Here is an 18,065-nt window from a genome sequence, read left to right as displayed (position 1 = left end):
TAGACATGTCCCACTGCCTTCTTGAATCAGGGCACAAATGATAAACAACAGACAACAATTCAAAACTCTTTGTCTATTCTACATATTCTTCTGCAAAATGCAGGCACACAAGGAGGCTACTCCTGTGGCATCTGCAATGCACATACAAATTGCTCCAAGTCCTTGTATGTTTTTTTTTACAAATCCAGAAAGATAGGAAATCTATGCAGGAGAAGAAAAGGGAAAATGGTTGTACACATTTATTAATTTTGTTTGAGGAAATTAATTTCCTCAAGAGTTCTCATACAAAACGTTTGGACGTGGTCACTGTGTCACAAGAAAACCTGCAATGTTCCTTAGCAAATGTTAGATAGCACATACATGGGACAGCTCTGTCTGCCTAACTTTGTATTTTGTGCAATCATCTGTTATGCAAATGCTCACATTGTATCCATAGATCCCAATGCACTTACAAATTCAATTCACATTCTAGGAAGTGAAGCAAAACCACCAAGACTTTAGCTTCTATTAAAACCCATTCTGTTTCTTCCAATCGCCCTGTGTATCTGCTTGTTTCACTGCAATATGCAATATGCATGACAGTGCTTTGGGGATTGTCTTATCATTTGGTTCCAGAAAGTCTAAAGAGATCTGTATGGTCCAACATAATTTTTATCTATGTTTATTTTTACTACAGAAGAAATAGCCTCATTCTGCAGATAAATCAAATCCTTTCAGAAAAATGCTTTTGTTACTAAGTGAACCTGATAATGGACACCTAAGAGAGAATTTTCCTCTTCATGCAGAGCAATCAGGCAATGTTTTTGCATGATGCACTTCAAAGACAAACTTCTTGCATATTGATGAACTGAACTGCATTAAAAAAAAGTGCATAATAATGCTGTGAAGGACTGTATTGCTTAATTAATCTACAAGCCAATACTAATTTGGCTATCTGTCATCTTGAAAGAACATCTACAGTACAATCAAAGAAGCTAAAATTTATGAAGACTAAACCAGTCCTTACTGCACATTCTGAATTTATCTGGACGACTTCCCTGCTGATTTCAGTAGGAATTGTATTAAGGCTGCCAGGCAGGTGAGGATGTGTTAATGCAATGCAGAGTAATTCTATTCAAAGCACATGCAGGAACAGAATCCAGAGAAGCAAGAAAGAGCAGACCAAATCTTAATGACCTCTCTGAATGCCTATTCAGGCACATGTCTGTCACCTTGTTAGTTATAACTAGTGTTCTCCAAAACATCTATGGAACTGCGTAAGGCAGTTGCTCCAAAGAAGACATTCAAAGTGCTTATTCAGCACATTAATAGTTGCTAAGAATTTCATGTCAGCTTTCAAAATATAATTTTGTTAATGGGATTGCTATTCATGCTTAAATTAAAGTGGCATTTTTTACATCAATTACTACAATTATTTAAGGGAGTTCTTTAACCTAATTGCTGTACTGTGTTTTGGCAAACTCATCTGGGATGTTGCAGTCTAACTGATACTTCTAAGGTGAAGAAATATTACCAGGTTAGGTATTTGTCTCATCTTGATATTCCATAGTTGTCCTCTGCGGTAAGGCCACGCCGGAGCAGGTGCACCTCAAAGCGGCTGTGGCTGTGGATAGGTCTGTGCCGCAGCAGGCATACCCCTGGAGAGACTGTGGCACACAGCTAAGGCTCCACTTGGAGCAGGTACACCCCTAAGGGATGTGCAGTCTGGATAAGTCCAAGCTGGAGCAGGGGCAAGGGGGGAGTTCATTGCAATGTTAAACCCTATAACCTGGCCCAAAGGGACCAGGGGTGGAGATTGTAATGGAAATACCTTTGAATTGTTGTAACCCGGGATTTGAGTTGCCTGTTATGGGAATTACTATAGCAGGAACCACCTGAACCAGTGGAGGACAAGCCTTACAAGAAGCAGTGCAAGTGCAGCAGTGACCCAACCTGAGCTGGCTTTGGTGCCCAGTAACTCCATGCAACACATCACCTCTCCCGTCCTGAGTGACCACCATAAAAGATGGAGCCAAAGTCATTGACTAAACGAAATCAATGGACATTTTGTGGACAATTGCGGACATTTTACAGACATTTCACAGGGGTGGTCCCTAGACTAGGGGAATGATATTTGTGTATTATATCAAAGGATGGGAAGGGGGGTGGTGGTTAATGAGGATGTATTGGGTAGTGTGGAACCTGAGCATGATGTAAATGGTATAGAATAAGGGGTGGAGAATGTGCTGATTTTGGCTGGGATAGAGTTAATTTTCTTCACAGTAGCTAGTATGGGGCTATGTTTTGGATTTGTGCTGGAAACAGTGTTGATAACACAGGGATGTTTCAGTCACTGCTGAGCAGTGCTCACACAGAGTCAAGACCTTTTCTGCTTCTCACCCCACCCCACCAGCGAGTAGGCTGGGGGTGCACAAGGAGTTGGGAGGGGACACAGCTGGGACAGCTGACCCCAACTGACTAAAGGGATATTCCATACCATATGACATCATGCTCAGCATATAAAGCTGTGGGAAGAAGAAGGAAGGGGGGGGACGTTCAGAGTGATGGTGTTTGCCTTCCGAAATAACTGTTAGGCGTGATGGAGCTCTGCTTTCCTGGAGATGGCTGAACACCTGCCTGCCAATGGGAAGTAGGGAATGAATTCCTTGTTTTGTTTTGCTTGCGTGCGTGGCTTTTGTTTTACCTGTTAACTGTCTTTATCTCAACCCACGACTTTTCTCACTTTTACTCTTCTGACTCTCTCCCCCATCCCACCAGGGGGGAGTGAGCGAGCGGCTGGGTGGAGCTTAGTTGCCAGCCGGGGTTAAACCGCGACATTCTCTCTTTCCCTGCCTTTCTTGTAGAAACAGATTGAGTAAAGAGGATAAGGTGTAATGAAGAATCACTTTATTAGCTCGGGAGTTTCTGTACCTTTTCTTCTCACAGTATTTTGGGAACTGAAAGCTTATATCGGTCTTATGACTTGGCTTGATTTTAAAAAGTCCCTTTTTGTCCTTTTTGTCCTTCTTTCAGTGGTTCAGTACCTCCATGGGAAGCTCATGAATATGCAGCCTGTTACTATATATTCACCAGACTTGTAATTTTTCCTCAAGTTAATGGTTATACTGCCTTTATCCTTGCAACAGGAAATTCTTAGGATGCTTTAAGCTTAGCATTTTCCCTATTCCAATCTTTTACAGTTCTGCTGAAAATTATTAAAACTTAAAATTCTGGTTTAAGTAAGTCCAAACACTTCTAGATTCTTCAGAAAATATAGCACCTTCAGAATAATCTTTCATTAGTAATCAAGATCTCAGAGTTTTAAACTTGAGTGGTTGCTCCAAATTTGTAAACCCTTTGAAAACATGGCTCTGACTCTCATCTCTTTGAGTTTGGTAAAACCTTTTTCCTATAGTCCTTTAAAATCTAAAGACTTTCCTAAAAGGTCGTTCCATTCCCTATCACATTTTCTTAAGATAAGAAGCTGATATTATCTTAAAAAACAGGAAAAGAGCAAGATATGCCTCAAGACCAAAAGTAACTGATTTACAGCCTACTATTTGCAGGTTGCATTCAATTTGCAAATGAAGATATCTTTTACATATTTTTATAAAGCAAATGTTCCCTACTAATATATTTTTCTAAACAAATCATAAATCAGTATGATATAGAAAGTAGCAACAAAATGTGTCATAAGAGCAAAATTTTCAAATCTGTATATATCAATGAGTTTTATGGGAAAATGAAATGTTACCTTCCCAATACTTAGCCTGTCCTAGTATAATACAAAGCTAAAACTTTTTGGAATTAGTTGGAATAAAATAAGCAATCAAAAATCATGTAAATGCAAGTTATTATAATGTCCAAGCATCAGAATATTTTAGTACAAGATCATAGAAATGTAGAGCTGGGAGAATATCAAGACCTTACATTTCCTAGTAAATGAGTAGGATACCAAACCACAGAATACTGTAACAAAAAGGTCCCAGTTCCTTGCTAAAGAGAGATTTTCCCAAACTGTACATGTGGACTTGCTATATACTCTTTTTCAGAACTTCAGCAGTACTCTTTAGTGCTGCACATAGCTGACGTAGCTACTTAAATCTCTATCTTGCAATGTAGTTATGACAAACATGAATTTGCTGCAGGAAACACCCAAGTTGCAAACAATTTGTGTGCTAATGTGGGCAGGGTGCTATAAACCTTTAATGCTCTTGCTTGTTCAATGGCAGGTGAGAATGAGGAGTAGATGGCATGATGGACCATGAAAATCCGTGTGGTATTTTTAAGATTGATTTTGGCCAGTCCTTCAGGATGAGAAGGAACTGGGATGAAGATTTCTTGGTATTTCAGGTAGTCTTTTCCAGGATTTCTTGTATCCAAAGTATGTGACCAGTGACTTGTTCCGAATCACTCACTGGCGATTAATTTCTTTACATCATTCATACATTTGAGTTGCCAGTCACATCTCTAGCAACCACCAACAGCTACATATGTTTATTCCTATAATTTCTAACCTAGACTAGTTTAATACTATGCATGGTACCCAAATCCATTAAGCTTAAAGAGTAACAGCATCTTCACGTTTAAATACATGACTTAGAGCACTGTCAACATAAGGTTTGTTGGGGACACAGGTAATGGGACTAGTAGCAGCTGCCGGCATCATCCTTCAGCCTATTGTTTCAGGAAATCACAGAGTCCTTTCACAACTGTATCACATTACTTTATTTGGTTTTTACTATTCTATTGTGACACTAATAAAAAAGTGCTGGCAGAGGTAAAAAACTGTTTTCCAAGGACTTCAGCTAGTATTTTAGGGTCTCATTGATAACTGAGACAGCACTACACTATCTCATATGCCTTGGGAGTCTTCCTGAACTTGGGATTACACTCCCCTGGCCTTTTTTATTTCTGAACTTGTTGCATATACAAAATAACTTGTGATTTGGCTGATCAAACCTTTTTCTAGAATTACCAGGTAAAATCATGTGTACCTCTTGCATTACCAGCTCTTAGTTCTTTAGTTTGCCAGATTTAGCTCTGCTAATTTCAGAGAGCTATCCAAGACTTCCTTCTGAGAGCTTGAAAGCTACAATAATTCACAGTTTGAAAAAAAATCTTCTAAAGACCCTTCACTAATCATTAAGCCAGCAGAATATAAATGTAAATGACTTAATTACTTGTTGTGCTAGGTTCTTTGCTTATACTAACCCAAAATTAATTTGGGTTATGATTATTATATTGCTTCAGTCTGTAAGGTGGCAGCTTGACAGTTCTAAATTCCTTGAAAACCCATTTTAAGCAACTTATCCTCTCTAGTTGTTGATTTTGTTATCTTCTGTAGCTACCCTGAAAATTTAGAGTTTTTCTAGTGAGTTAGCCAGAAAAGACTTCTCTACAAAGCTTCTTATTTCTGCTGGCAAGGTGCCTGCTAGTTCCATAACTCAGAAATGATTGTTATGCACAAGGTAATAATAAAGCAGCAGAAGGGGAGGCTCTATTAAAAGGGTCCTGCACTAAGTCATACTCCAGCAGGGGCGTATTCTTACAAGGGCTGAAGACATTGTACCATGTCCGGGAACTGAAAATGGCAGCCTACTCATCTTAATCAATTGGAGGAATTAATAGGTAAGTAACATTAGTACAAATCAACACGAATTTTAACCGAAATACATTATAAGTATTAATTGAAAGTACTAATATAATAGGCAGTTTAATTACTTTACTACCAATAAGCAAGAGAATAGGTGCGTTCTGTGGCAGCTGTAGGGATACGCTTCCCCCCTAAAATAACAGACTCAACCTCCCAGGGAAGATGAGATCATCTCTCCTTAACTGGATCTCCTCTCATAACGGTGGTGGTGGTGGTGGTGGTGGTGACGGCGGCAGAAAGAGATGAAGGATGCTGACTTGTTCAAAACAGGGACAAGCATTTCCTGGAACTCACTTGAGATAAGAAGATAGTGATGACCCATATTATTCAGGGTGAAAGAAGTAGAGAAAATTAGGATTCTCACAAATAGGGGTATTACTGTTAAAAATCAAATACAAGGCTCTATTGCAATGTTGTAGACAGAAAACAGGAAGGACTGAAATAAAGTAACAGCAGCTGATTTAAACATGGTCTATAATGTTAAAAATTTTTCCTTCATATGGCATATCAAATTTATTCAAGCTCTGACCTCTCTAAGAACTTGAGCACAAATGTGGTTTTAGATCACATATTTCACTGCCATTCCTGCGGTTGTAATGTCTTGAAATTAACCAGTGCAATGTTTGAAGGCTTGTTCTGGATGACATTGCTATTGTATTTGTAGACAAACTACACTCTTCCTTATACATACTGTCCTGGTAATTGCCAGGGCTTCCCTCAATGAAGTAGGTAACATGGTGATTTCCATACTAGTTAGAAAAGGTTCAGAGAAAATCACAACCAGTGTGAAATAGTGCCATTCTCAGTAAATGATACAGGCATTTATGAGAGGCCACTGGGAGCAAACACTGATAGACACTTTCCGTAAGGTCAGTTCTAGGAAGACTTCATTTTTAGTTTTGGACAAATGCAATTAAAAGATTTTTCTCATTTCCTTTTGAAAAGGTTCATATATAAATCCTCCTAGAAGCCTAAGAAAATTTCAGGAAATTTCCACGTGCTGGCTTCTAACTCCAGAATTCTATTTCAAATTCTCTTTACCCCTCTGCCCTATCTGTATGTGATCTGGATCTAGCTACTCTACTACAACCACCTGTGTTCCTCCCTGTACAGCTGGCAGAAGAATAAAATTATAAAACCTATTTTCTGTAGTCAAACAAGCCATTTCACATGGTTTACTAATCCAGCTATTGGCAAATGAAGTATAAGCAATGTAATGGCAAAACTTACCAAGAAACCATTAAAAAATGTATATTCACTGGACATAAAACTATATAATTTGGCTTATAGCTTGGCTATATCTCATGGGAGTGCTTTTGCTCTCTTGCCATGCTAGTCAGTTCATTAGTACCTCCTATCCCCTAAAATTTATTGTTTTGTTGTCCTTCTTTATCCTAGAAATTTTCCTCTGGTCATAAAAGGAACAAGTAAAATGTTATACGATATAGAGTTGCTAAATATGATGATGAGGGAAGTGCAATGAGAGACTGCTTAAAACTGTCAGCTAGACAGTTTGGAATGAAAATTATAAACTGTACTAGTTTAAAGTATAGAAGTGAGAATACCTCAAAGGGCCCTTAAGCCACAGTAATTAACATCAGGAAGTTCTCCCCGTCTAAGTACTTGCCATGATACAATTTAACTTACAGCAATTTGCATACCTACACAAAAGTCTTGCCATATTTGACCTAGAGCTGCTCAGTACCGCTCTCCACCTACATGCATTTAAAAAAACCAAGGAAATCGGCAGTGAAGAAACTCAGTGTACCATCTAAATACCATTAATCGTTCCCCCTTTTCCTCTCTGCTTCTTCCAGTCTTCTTCAACCCCCAAATCTACCTCATCAGTGTGAGAAACAAAGATCGAGGCACCAGGGCATCTCTGCTATGCCCGTGCCTGGGACACAGGACTGCCTCTCATCCCCCTGCTTGGATTCTCCTTTTACAGTCTCACGCGTTACCCTACAGACTCTGCTGCAAGATCCATCTACCTCCCTGCCCTGTATTTCAGCTTTCTTCTCTCTGACTTTCAATGTCTGATCCTCCTCTGCCCTCCTCAGTACCACTCTGTATTTTGTTTTATCTCTGGAGAGGCCTGAGCAGAGGGGAGTCTGTGCTGCCTGCATTGCCAGCTTGTTGCTGGCTCGGGTCGGGACATCAGATGTGATAAGAGAAGACACGCTGGCAGCAGATAGGGAATGTGCTCTTTGCTGCTTCTGCGTGATGAACATGCTGCATGCCACAGCTCAGGTTAAAGAGTGCAATGCATCTGCAGCCTTCAGGATCCTAACCTTGTGTGTTAAGGCAATGATGAAATGTACTCTATACTGACAGGTCTCATCCATTCAAGGAATTTATCACACAGCTGCAAGGACTAGAACAGCTTATACATTACACATTATATTTAGATTTGAAGAAGCCTGTGCCAGTCCATACAAATATCAAAGTTTTGTGTAGAGCTGTGGTAATCATGGATTGGAGCCCTTTTCTTTTGGAGACCCACTAGGAGGCACAATGATCACCACGAGCAAAACCTGGATAACATCAAGTGTGAGCTCTACTGAGCTAGCAGGGCTGCACACCCTGTTCCTCCTTAGAGGTTTCCTCAAGCAGCAATGCAAAGAACCATGTCAATAAAGTAGCATCAGAAAATTATGCCTACACTATGGAAATGATAAAAAATTACCCTTGGGCATATCAATACCTCTTTCCATCTCCCTCAACCTTTTAAATTTTGACCAGCAATATGTGTTGGAATGAAAAAAAGGTTTTTCCTAAAGCCATTATACAGATGCCTATGAAAAACTGCAGTTTTGACAAACTGGCATTCTAATGAAAAAGCATTTTGATGAAAACATTTTTAGCTAGCTCTGTTCCAGAGAGGATTGGGCTTTAGACTGAAGGGACAGTCTCACAGAGGATAGTCCCGTAGAAACGGGAACAATGAATGTCCCACAAGCATCCGTAAGATTAGCTGGCGTTTGGACCTCCTCCGGTCTGTTAGAAAGACTGGATCCTATTTCTCAGTAAAGCGGTAATAAAATGACTGTGGTGTAGGCATCCTGAACTACCAAGCTTGTGAGAATGCAGGTGCCACAATATTTTCAGTACAGATTATTTGTGTGGCATTTTCTTTACATTAATGGTTGCATCAGTATTCTGCATCAATCATCAATGTTCCATATTGGCAGACTCTTCAGAATGATCACCATGAGAATACTGACAAACACGGTTTCAAAACTGGTTAATTTTAAAATGCTTTAGAATGTGTTTCTTAAGGATAGCTACTAAAATAAATTTTGTCATAATCAAAAGCATTATTCCCTTTATTCCATAAATGCTAAGTGGCTCTGTCTTTCAATTAGAATTATGAAGCAGTAACATTCTGCCAGTGTATTCTCAAATACAGTATGCTTTCAGTTTTTGGCATAGTTCTGGGATAAATAAGGCAATTTTGTACAATGACTAGCTTTTACTCAAATATTTTGGACCATTTCCTAGAATCAGTTGATAGTTTCATTGTCAGTTGCAGATAAATCCCTCAGAAAAATTATGTCATGCATACATTGTCTGTATTCCTTCCGACTACTTTCAATGCCTGAAGATAATTTTTACTAATATTAAATATTTTTGTAAGAAAGTCACATCTCACTATGTCAAGTGTTTTTTAAGAAGAAATCACATGAATAACCGTAAGTGTTCATTTAACTTCTTTTTTACTGATTACTCTTGCCACCAAACTTTATAAAATATTTTCCTTTGGTTTGGCTTTGTGTATGTTAACTAGGAGAGAACGCAAAAATCATTATTAAATTGCCCCTAGATGAATCAAAACTTGTAAAAGGCATGAGGAAGGTGTTAACACAGTGATATAAACAGTAGGTTACAGATGGAATGAAACTCTAGATAGCAGTAGTTTAAAAACTGGCTCAAGGCATACTAAAGATCATCAACGAATGCCTTTAATGTCTCTGAAATAAGAGAACTGAGAAATACAAGTAATGATTATGTGCTTAAAGCAAAACAACTGATGCAGTATCTGTAGAAGTGCAAAATGTATATTAAGCCTCTTTCAGGTCTGGAAAGTCTGAGGTTATACCACTTCACAAGGTAGATACAACATGAGGAAGCTCAGTTCTAAATTCTTCCTTTTTTGCCAACGACAGCATTGAATGAATCCGTGGATTTATGCCCTGATGATTTTAATCCTTCAGATTAAATGAGAGATTGCTGGCTGAGATTCTAGTTAAACTCCCTCAGGCAGATTTTATTGTGCCTTGGACATGCTGGAAGTCTGAACAATGTGACGCAACAGGGAACTTTCCCCGTGGTTTTTGGTACGTTCCTTCCACAAGGTTATAAACATGCAAAGGCCCATCATCCGTCCAAATGCCCGTTTCCTTCGCTGCCTTGAAATCCGGACAGGCTGGGAAGCTGCTGTGTTAACATTTCTGCAAGGGAATGGTTGAACTCTCCGGCTCCCAAAGGCCCTGATTGCTATCAGCCAGGTCAGCAAGGCTGCAACGAAGGAGAAGAAGGGCAACATTCTGCTGCTCCTGGTGACATTCAGCCGAATAGGCTGCTCTATGGTACTGCTTTAAACATCTACTCAACCACTGGTATGGAAAGAGAGAATCGCAGTAAGACAGGGATGGTCAGATACAATTTCCTATGTGTAAAAATACTAGAATCTGGATCTGGATGTAGTTTCAGTTAATAAGCAAAGGAAAACATGCTTTAGACATTTCCAGACAATGAACTGGGCTTTTGCAAACCGAGTCCTGAGGGCTAATCCTGAAGGCCTGTCTCCTATGGCGGGTTTCTTAATTCCATGTGTTCCAGAGTGGGAATTTGCCCTCAGTCTTACCCATTTCTTGGTCTTGTACTACAGCCTTTTCAGAACCTTGAATCCAGACTTGTAATCTGTTTTGAGTGTGGTTTGGGGGCAATTCTCCGCTTAGTTTTGCTCCGGTAGCCAAAAAGCTAGACCAATACAGGTTGTAAAGAAGGCATTTTTTCATGAGGCTGCACTGAGTCCCAGAGGTCCTCCTGCCTGCCTTCAGGTGACATTTCCTTCCCGGGGATGGTAAAGGGACGGGGCATCTGCTTGCCTCCCTGGTGTCCCCAGCTTTCAGCAGTCCCTCACTCAGCGCAGGGGCTTTTTCCCACACTTGGTTCCCATAGCTGTGATTTTAAAGGTTGGGATCTGCAGTATCTAAGTCTTGTGGCTCTGGGAAGGGCTATCAAACTCAGCCTTACTTACTAAATAGTGTATGTAGAAGGGAGCAGTACAGATACTTCAAACTTGGAGACAGATCACAGGAGACAACGGTTCGTATCTATGTAGATGGTTTATGTGCTATTTACACAAGACAGCTGAATCCTCTACAAATAAACAGGCCTCCTTTTTTTAGCAGTGCTTTAACCCTCATCCTGCATGAGGAATTTATTTGATAAAAAAGCTTGACCTTCTTTTTTTGCTTATATTGCTTTTTGGCAACTCTAACGACTAGAGCCACTCTTTACAAAACCTGGCAGACAATCATGTTTTGACTATGAGTAGCTACAATTCAAAACTGTCAGTTTTCCTGAAGAAGATTATGCTGAAAGCCCCCTACTTTTTGGTGAAAAGTTATCTTGCAGAATACAAATCATCATCCATTTCCCAGAATCGAAATTGTGAGCCTTTGACTTGTTCAAAGCATTTCTTTAGCCATGGAAGAAGAGACTAAGACTGTCTAAAGGCAGCAAAAGTCACCACCACAACAGCAAGGGATGAATGGAAACACAGCTGCATTTGGCAACAAACCAGGTCATGTTCCAATTAGGTTTTTGAGTATTTTACAGAAGCCATTCAGCCATCAATTAATTCAACATACAGAAAGATATCTGGCAACCTTTAAGTACTTCTACAGAAACCTGTATGCCAGCAGAGAATACGCTAGAAACCCTTGCCATCCTTAGACGTTTTTAAAGAAAGCTCTGTGCCTAGTGAGAACAAATAAAGGCTTCTTGTAACAGCAACCTCAATTTTCTTTACTGAGACTTCAGCTCCAAGCTGAGCTCCAGGTGAATCACAGGGCTAAGCTGTTCATTTTCTCTAGCAGCCTTCCCAGTGACATTTTTTCTCTTTAGAAGGGTATTCTGCAAGTTTTCTGTTAACTGCTTTTTCCTCAGGTTGCTCTCCATGTTACAACCTTCCGTGGGCAGAGGAACCCTCTCCATGTCTGGTCAGATAGGAAAGCATTACTTGTTCAGCTTCATAAAGGGCACCTACTTGGAAAACTGAAAACTATACTGATTAATTTGAATAACAGCATCTTATCTAAGGCTTCCCCTATCTACACACTGATACCGTTAGAATTAAGCAAACAAGATCAGACTAGATGCTGATTAAACTGGTATAGAAACCTCAAGAGCCCTGAATTTACTTAGTATCTAGAGCAGGGGAGATTTTTGAAGTACTAGATATAAATAAAACTCTCCGCTGAATTACCTAGGTCTGTTGAAAGAAACAAATTTGAAACAGACTGGTTTGATGTATTATCTATAAAAACATCAATATTGACTAATTTTGGGAATAGGAAAAAAAAAGGCATAAAGCCTAGCCCTAGGTTACTTCTGTCTGACGGAGTACAATGCAGCAAAAATCAGTATCAGTTTCATGCTTAACATTGCACGTAATCACTAGGTGCAGCCTAGTGCAATGATGGTGAGGCAAGTTTCCAGCCCTTTGCTCTGGAAACATTCTTACAAACGCTATTCAGAGGAACCGAGTATGGGTTGGGAAGGGGTATATGAGATGATGGGGGCTTGACAAACTCTCAGTACTCTGAACTAGCGCAATCACCCTTATCTTACTCTCTGGCTGTTATAAATATGTCTTTCTTATGCCTGAAATTTTCACATCTTCTATTAATGGAATGACATACCCAGTAGTGAATAGAGCTTTACGATCCTTACGTGGTTTGCACAACAGAAAACCTGTTAGAAGAGTTTCCTGAGTAACACCATTCATTTACGCAGCATTCAGCTCCTGTAAAGCATGTCAGAGAGGCAGAGAAGGGATTCTGCTCACGGCAGGGCATGATGCTTTGGATGTGAAAGAGGCCTTGGTAGCTGTGTGGTACTGTATTTGTGATACATGGCTTTAATTTCCCTCTGTATTTGACCTGAAACCTATAGTCACACACATTGATGCATTGTGTGGTTCATACAGTTTCCTAGGTCTAATACAATGTATAGCTAAGGTAACATTATGGATCTGTTGTTGGAGAAGTTGGGACACTGTGTGTGTGTGTTTGTGTGTGTGTGTGTGAATGTGAGTTTGGCTTACAAAGCTTTTGACTCCACAAAGTTTTTAATTTCTTACCAATACCTGCAGTAATGTTCACAATTAAGATGGAATAGGCACTAAGCTGTGAATAATGCACTGAACTGTTCATAAAAATTAGGCTTTGGAACGAAACAGGACAGCCACATTTTTTGTCTGTATTCCAGGTTTTGGGGGGGGGTTGCAGTTTTTTACAGAAAAGCTCATGCCAATTATTTGCACTGTTAGAGCAGGTGTCCTCCTAGACTACTGCCAGTGACCCCCAAGCAAAGGAAGGGTAGTGGCAGGCTGGCATGGATGTACGACCCTCTCACAGGCTAACTAGCCCAGAAAAAGGCAAAAAGCCTGGGATAAAGCCTTGCACAATTTTAGCATGTTTGGAAGGCTATCATCTTGTATTTTAAGCTGGAAGACTCTTCTGGAGTCAAAATTTTGGAAACATCTTTTTAATCAAAGAAGTAAGATTTAATCTTGAATTCTTCACCCTTTTTCCTTCTCCCTGTAAAACCAGTAGGAAAAACCCCACATGTTTTTTGCAACTAAATTTAACTGCAATCACTGCTCAACATGAGCAGACCCAGAGAGTTTTGTTAAAAACAAAGTATGATTGGCACCTAATGTAGTATTTCTTTGTTGTAACCTTATGCATTTTTGTGTGACTGAAGGAAACGGTTTCTAAACAAAGGGTCAAATTCAGTTTCTGGTGAAATCAAGGTGTAATGGCAATGGGACCAGAATTTGCAGTGAGTCCACTCTACCAAGAGTACGAAAACTCTTCAGCTCAAACATGTTTGAAATGGAGATTTAATTGACCCACTGCCAGGATCTCTCTAGGAAATGAGGAGATTTTGACTGTACTTGCAGAAACATGATTTTCAGACCTATATGCTAATATCTGGAGGACATTTATTGTCCTAGATGAAATCCTGAAACCTTTAAAAACATTAGGTTTAGTGAGCTGCTTTCAAACTCTGTGCTGTTTTTTTCTCGTCATTCACTTTGCTGGGGTTTATCCCAGCACGACTGTGAAATGCCAAAGGCCCAGGTGGGACCTCTCCTAGAGCCAAACCAGCACTTCTTACCGACCAGCCCCTTTGCCTTGGGTAGCAGCGGGCCCGGGGCGTGTAAACCGGTACTGACAGACCTGCACCTACTCTGCAAGGTTACGGCAACGTTTTCATTCTCAATTAAACTTTTAAGTGCTGCTTCAGGAGCGCTCCAGGCGCAGCGTTTCACCGGCGCAGCCCTTCCCGCTTCCCCGTGCGGCTTCCCCGCCCCGCCGGGCTCCGCGGAGGCAGGGAAGGGGTGGCGGACCCCCTTCCCCCTCGGAGCAGCAATTTTTGGGCGGAGCGGCCCCGGTGCCTCGGCGGGACGAGCCTCCCCGCGCCGGCGGGGGCGGGCGGGCGCGGGGCGCAGACGGGGCGGCGGCGGCAGCCGGGGACGGAGGGGGCTGGCGTCAGGCGCTGGGCAGCCACTGGCACGGGAGCTCCCCCCTCGCCTCGCCTCGCCTCGCCTCGCCTCCCGCGGCGGGGGATAAAGGCACCTGGCCCGGCGCTCCGCGCCGCCGGAGCGGGGAGGCGGCGGCAGCGGCGGCGGCCGAGCGGGCGTGCGGAGGTCGGGTCGGGTCGGGTCGGGCCCCGCCGCGCAGCCCCCTCCATGCGGCTCGCCGGCGGCGCCGGCTCCCCCCGGGCGGCGCCCTCGCCCGGGAACGGCAGCCGGTGGCGGGCGGCGGAGCCCGGCGGCGGCGGCGGTGGCGGCGGCGGCGGCAGCAGCCCCAGCCCGGAGGCGTGGTCGGGGTCTCCCAACGGCAGCCTGGGCGGCTGGGACCCCTTCGGGCGGGACGAGGAGCTGGCGAAGTTGGAGATCGCCGTGCTGGCCGTCACCTTCGCCGTGGCGGTGGTGGGCAACGGCAGCGTGCTGCTGGCCCTGCGGCGCACGCCGCGCAAGGCGTCCCGCATGCACCTCTTCATCCGCCACCTCAGCCTGGCCGACCTGGTGGTGGCCTTCTTCCAGGTGCTGCCCCAGCTCTGCTGGGAGGTGACCCACCGCTTCTACGGCCCCGACGGGCTCTGCCGGGTTGTGAAGCACCTGCAGGTCTTCGGCATGTTCGCCTCGGCGTACATGCTGGTGGCCATGACCGCCGACCGCTACATCGCCGTCTGCCACCCGCTGAAGACGCTGCAGCAGCCCACCAAGCGCTCCTACGGGATGATCGCGGCCGCCTGGGCGCTCAGCCTGCTGCTCAGCACCCCGCAGTACTTCATCTTCTCCCTCAGCGAGGTGGAGCGCGGCTCGCAGGTCTACGACTGCTGGGCGCACTTCATCATGCCCTGGGGACCCCGCGCCTACATCACCTGGATCACCGGCGGCATCTTCGTCGCGCCCGTCCTCATCCTCGTCACCTGCTACGGCTTCATCTGCTACCACATCTGGCGCAACGTCAGGGGCAAGATGCGGCCGGGGGTGGCGGCGGCGGGCGGCGGGCGGCGGGCGGGCGGCGGCGGCCCGCGGCGGGGGCTGCTGCTCGCCCCCTGTGTCAGCAGCGTCAAGACCATCTCCCGTGCCAAGATCCGCACGGTCAAGATGACCTTCGTCATCGTCTCGGCGTACGTCGTGTGCTGGGCGCCCTTCTTCACCATCCAGATGTGGTCCGTCTGGGACCAGCGCTTCCCCTGGGTCGGTAGGTGACGGGGAGGCCCCGGCGGGCGCCGGGAGGGCACGCCGCCGCTTTCCCCCCTGCCACGCTGGCACGCCTTGGGGTCCTCCGGGGGCGCAGCCGGCTTTCCCGGGGCGCTGCGCGGTCCTGAACCGAGCCTGGGGGAGATGGGGCGCGGGAGCGGGGCGCGCCCTCCCCGCGGCGTCTCGCTGTACGAGCCCCTCTGCCCCCCTGGGAAGAGCGGCCAAAAGCACTCCGCCCCGCAGGCGCTTTTGTGCGGCGCGGCGAGCAAGCCCTCCGGGCCGCCGCCGCCCTCGGGGCCACCCCGCCGGCGCGTCTCGCAGTCCCGGACCGGGCGGCCGCGGGGAGCTGCGACGCGGAGCCAGCGGCGCTCGGCTCCGCCTGCCCCGGGAGCAGCCGGAGCGGAGCGGCTGCGGGTGGCAGCTGGGCCTCCGGGAGGGAGCAGCAGCCGCCGCGTTCTCATCCAGAGCAAAATTAGCGGATGGGGACTGAAATATTGCTGCGTTAATTTGAACCAGCCACGTTTTCTTCCATTTGAAGCTGCCGGTGAATAAAACTTTAGAAACCTTTTGTGTTATTATTAAACATACACATATATATGTCACGAGTAATTATATGAGCAGGGAACTTATTAAGCCCGCTTCCCTGTAACTGCTTTGCATGTGCATTCCCTGCTGTCTAATAACGGGGTTGAGCACACCCTGAACCCTTGCTCTCAATAGGGCAGTCACCTCGGAGTAGCTCCGTTAGTCAGCCACTGGTTGTCACGAAACAGTGGCAATTTAGTATTTTGGAGATACCTGTCCCTCTGTTAAATCTGGCTGAAAATAATTGATGAGTTTAAAAGTTATTACACGGGGAATGACAGGCAACATAGTAACATATACCCTGTTTCCTCATCATGAAAAAGATGCAAATCAAAATGTTGGAATTCATAATTTCTTGCTTTTTTTTTAATATTCCCAAATTATCACTTACTTAGTGAGAGCATTGATTGCCCCTAATATGGGACTAAAGTCAAGCCTAAAATGCAGGTCTCTACAGATAAAGAAGTAGTAGGCAGTAGACAAATAGATTTTTTTTTTTTACTTCAAAAGAAATGCAAACCTAATTGAACAGACGGATATTTGATAGGTTTGTTTGAAGAGATTCTTTAAATCTACGGAACTGCATAACACAGCAATTATACTTCTTTGGAGATTCAATACTTACAAAGAAAGGTCACTAATAATTGATTAGACTAAATATATATTTAAAGCATTTGATAATTCAACTAGTTACTGAAGGTAGAACACCATAACTGTTTTATTGTATAGTGCTAACTTCCATTTTTCCCTTAAGTAAAATTTGTTCAACCTTTGAAATCCAGATTTGATTCACAAGCCAGTAGTTACTTGAGCATTCAACACTTTTCAGCATGCAAATGTGTACAACGGAATTCAGTATTATTGAAAGCAGTGGGAATTCAGTGGGAATTTGCAACTGCCTCCCAGGGTCACCAATTTTTAAAACAAAAGTCTGAATAAAAACTGTTCAGTGTTTACAGCATGGGCTTATCAACACATGGATAAACATCAGTGGAAATGGGACTAAAGCATTATTTTGGGTGGATTGCCCCATAACTTCTGTCACAGCTTTTTGAAGCATGTTCAGACAAATTCTCGTTGACTTCAATGGCAGCCTTACATACATAAGAACTTCCCTGATTATGTCCTCATTATTCATTTCAAATGCTGCTGCTCAACTTTTAGAACTAGAATTATTCAGGAAAATAAATCCAACAGTTAAGGAAGCAATTGACTGAATGGCGTGAATGTTCTTTTGATGATTAAACCGCTTTCTTCCCCCCCCACCCCAGATTCTGAAAACACGGCGACTACCGTCACGGCTCTGTTGGCCAGTCTGAACAGTTGCTGTAACCCGTGGATCTACATGTTCTTCAGCGGGCACCTCCTGCAAGACTGCATACAGAGCTTCCCTTGCTGCCAAAAAGTAAAGCAAACGCTGAGTAAAGAAGATTCAAATAGCAACAGCAGGCGACAGACTTCTTTTACCAACAACAGAAGCCCAACCCACAGCTTGAACACCTGGAGAGAGTCGCCCCACTCCAAATCGACCAGCTTCATCCCCATTCCAACCTGAGGCAGGCCCCGGGGCAGGCAGGGCTTGCAGCCCCGTAACAGCACTTGGGAAGGTTTCGGCATAGCACTTTACACTGGTCAAAGGCACCAGTCATGGTAACAAGGAAAGACTAAGATGGCCATAAGACATAACATGCTGCATTGCTCGATAAGCTATTCTGCGGCATGTAAAATATTTTCTGAAAGGTGTTTAGGACTTGGGCAACTGATCAGGAAGGCATGACAACAATAAAGCAATTATTTTTCTAAATAGAATTTATTATTTTAATTTTTTTTGTT

The 18,065-nt window shown here is 43.7% G+C and overlaps 1 protein-coding gene across 1 annotated transcript; it reads left to right on the top strand.

The window, feature by feature from the left end:
* Window positions 1-14,624: 14,624 nt before the first annotated feature.
* Window positions 14,625-17,787, top strand: AVPR1A (arginine vasopressin receptor 1A). The gene is made up of 2 exons (XM_075153624.1): window positions 14,625-15,648; window positions 17,504-17,787. The coding sequence occupies exons 1-2, from the start codon at window positions 14,625-14,627 to the stop codon at window positions 17,785-17,787; spliced, it is 1,308 nt and encodes a 435-aa protein (XP_075009725.1).
* Window positions 17,788-18,065: the final 278 nt, after the last annotated feature.

The sequence above is a fragment of the Calonectris borealis genome, chromosome 1 (genome assembly GCF_964195595.1).
Source record: "Calonectris borealis chromosome 1, bCalBor7.hap1.2, whole genome shotgun sequence".
NCBI lineage: Eukaryota > Metazoa > Chordata > Aves > Procellariiformes > Procellariidae > Calonectris > Calonectris borealis.
The sequence above is the reverse complement of the archived record's forward strand: the minus strand, read 5'-3'. Positions and strand labels throughout refer to the sequence as shown.

Excerpts from the sequence above, each read along its gene's own strand:
- AVPR1A (XM_075153624.1), top strand. The coding sequence starts at position 14,625 with ATGCGGCTCGCCGGCGGCGCCGGCTCCCCCCGGGCGGCGCCCTCGCCC. Across the intron at positions 15,649-17,503 it reads CCAGCGCTTCCCCTGGGTCG|ATTCTGAAAACACGGCGACT; the intron begins GTAGGTGACGGG and ends CCCCCACCCCAG.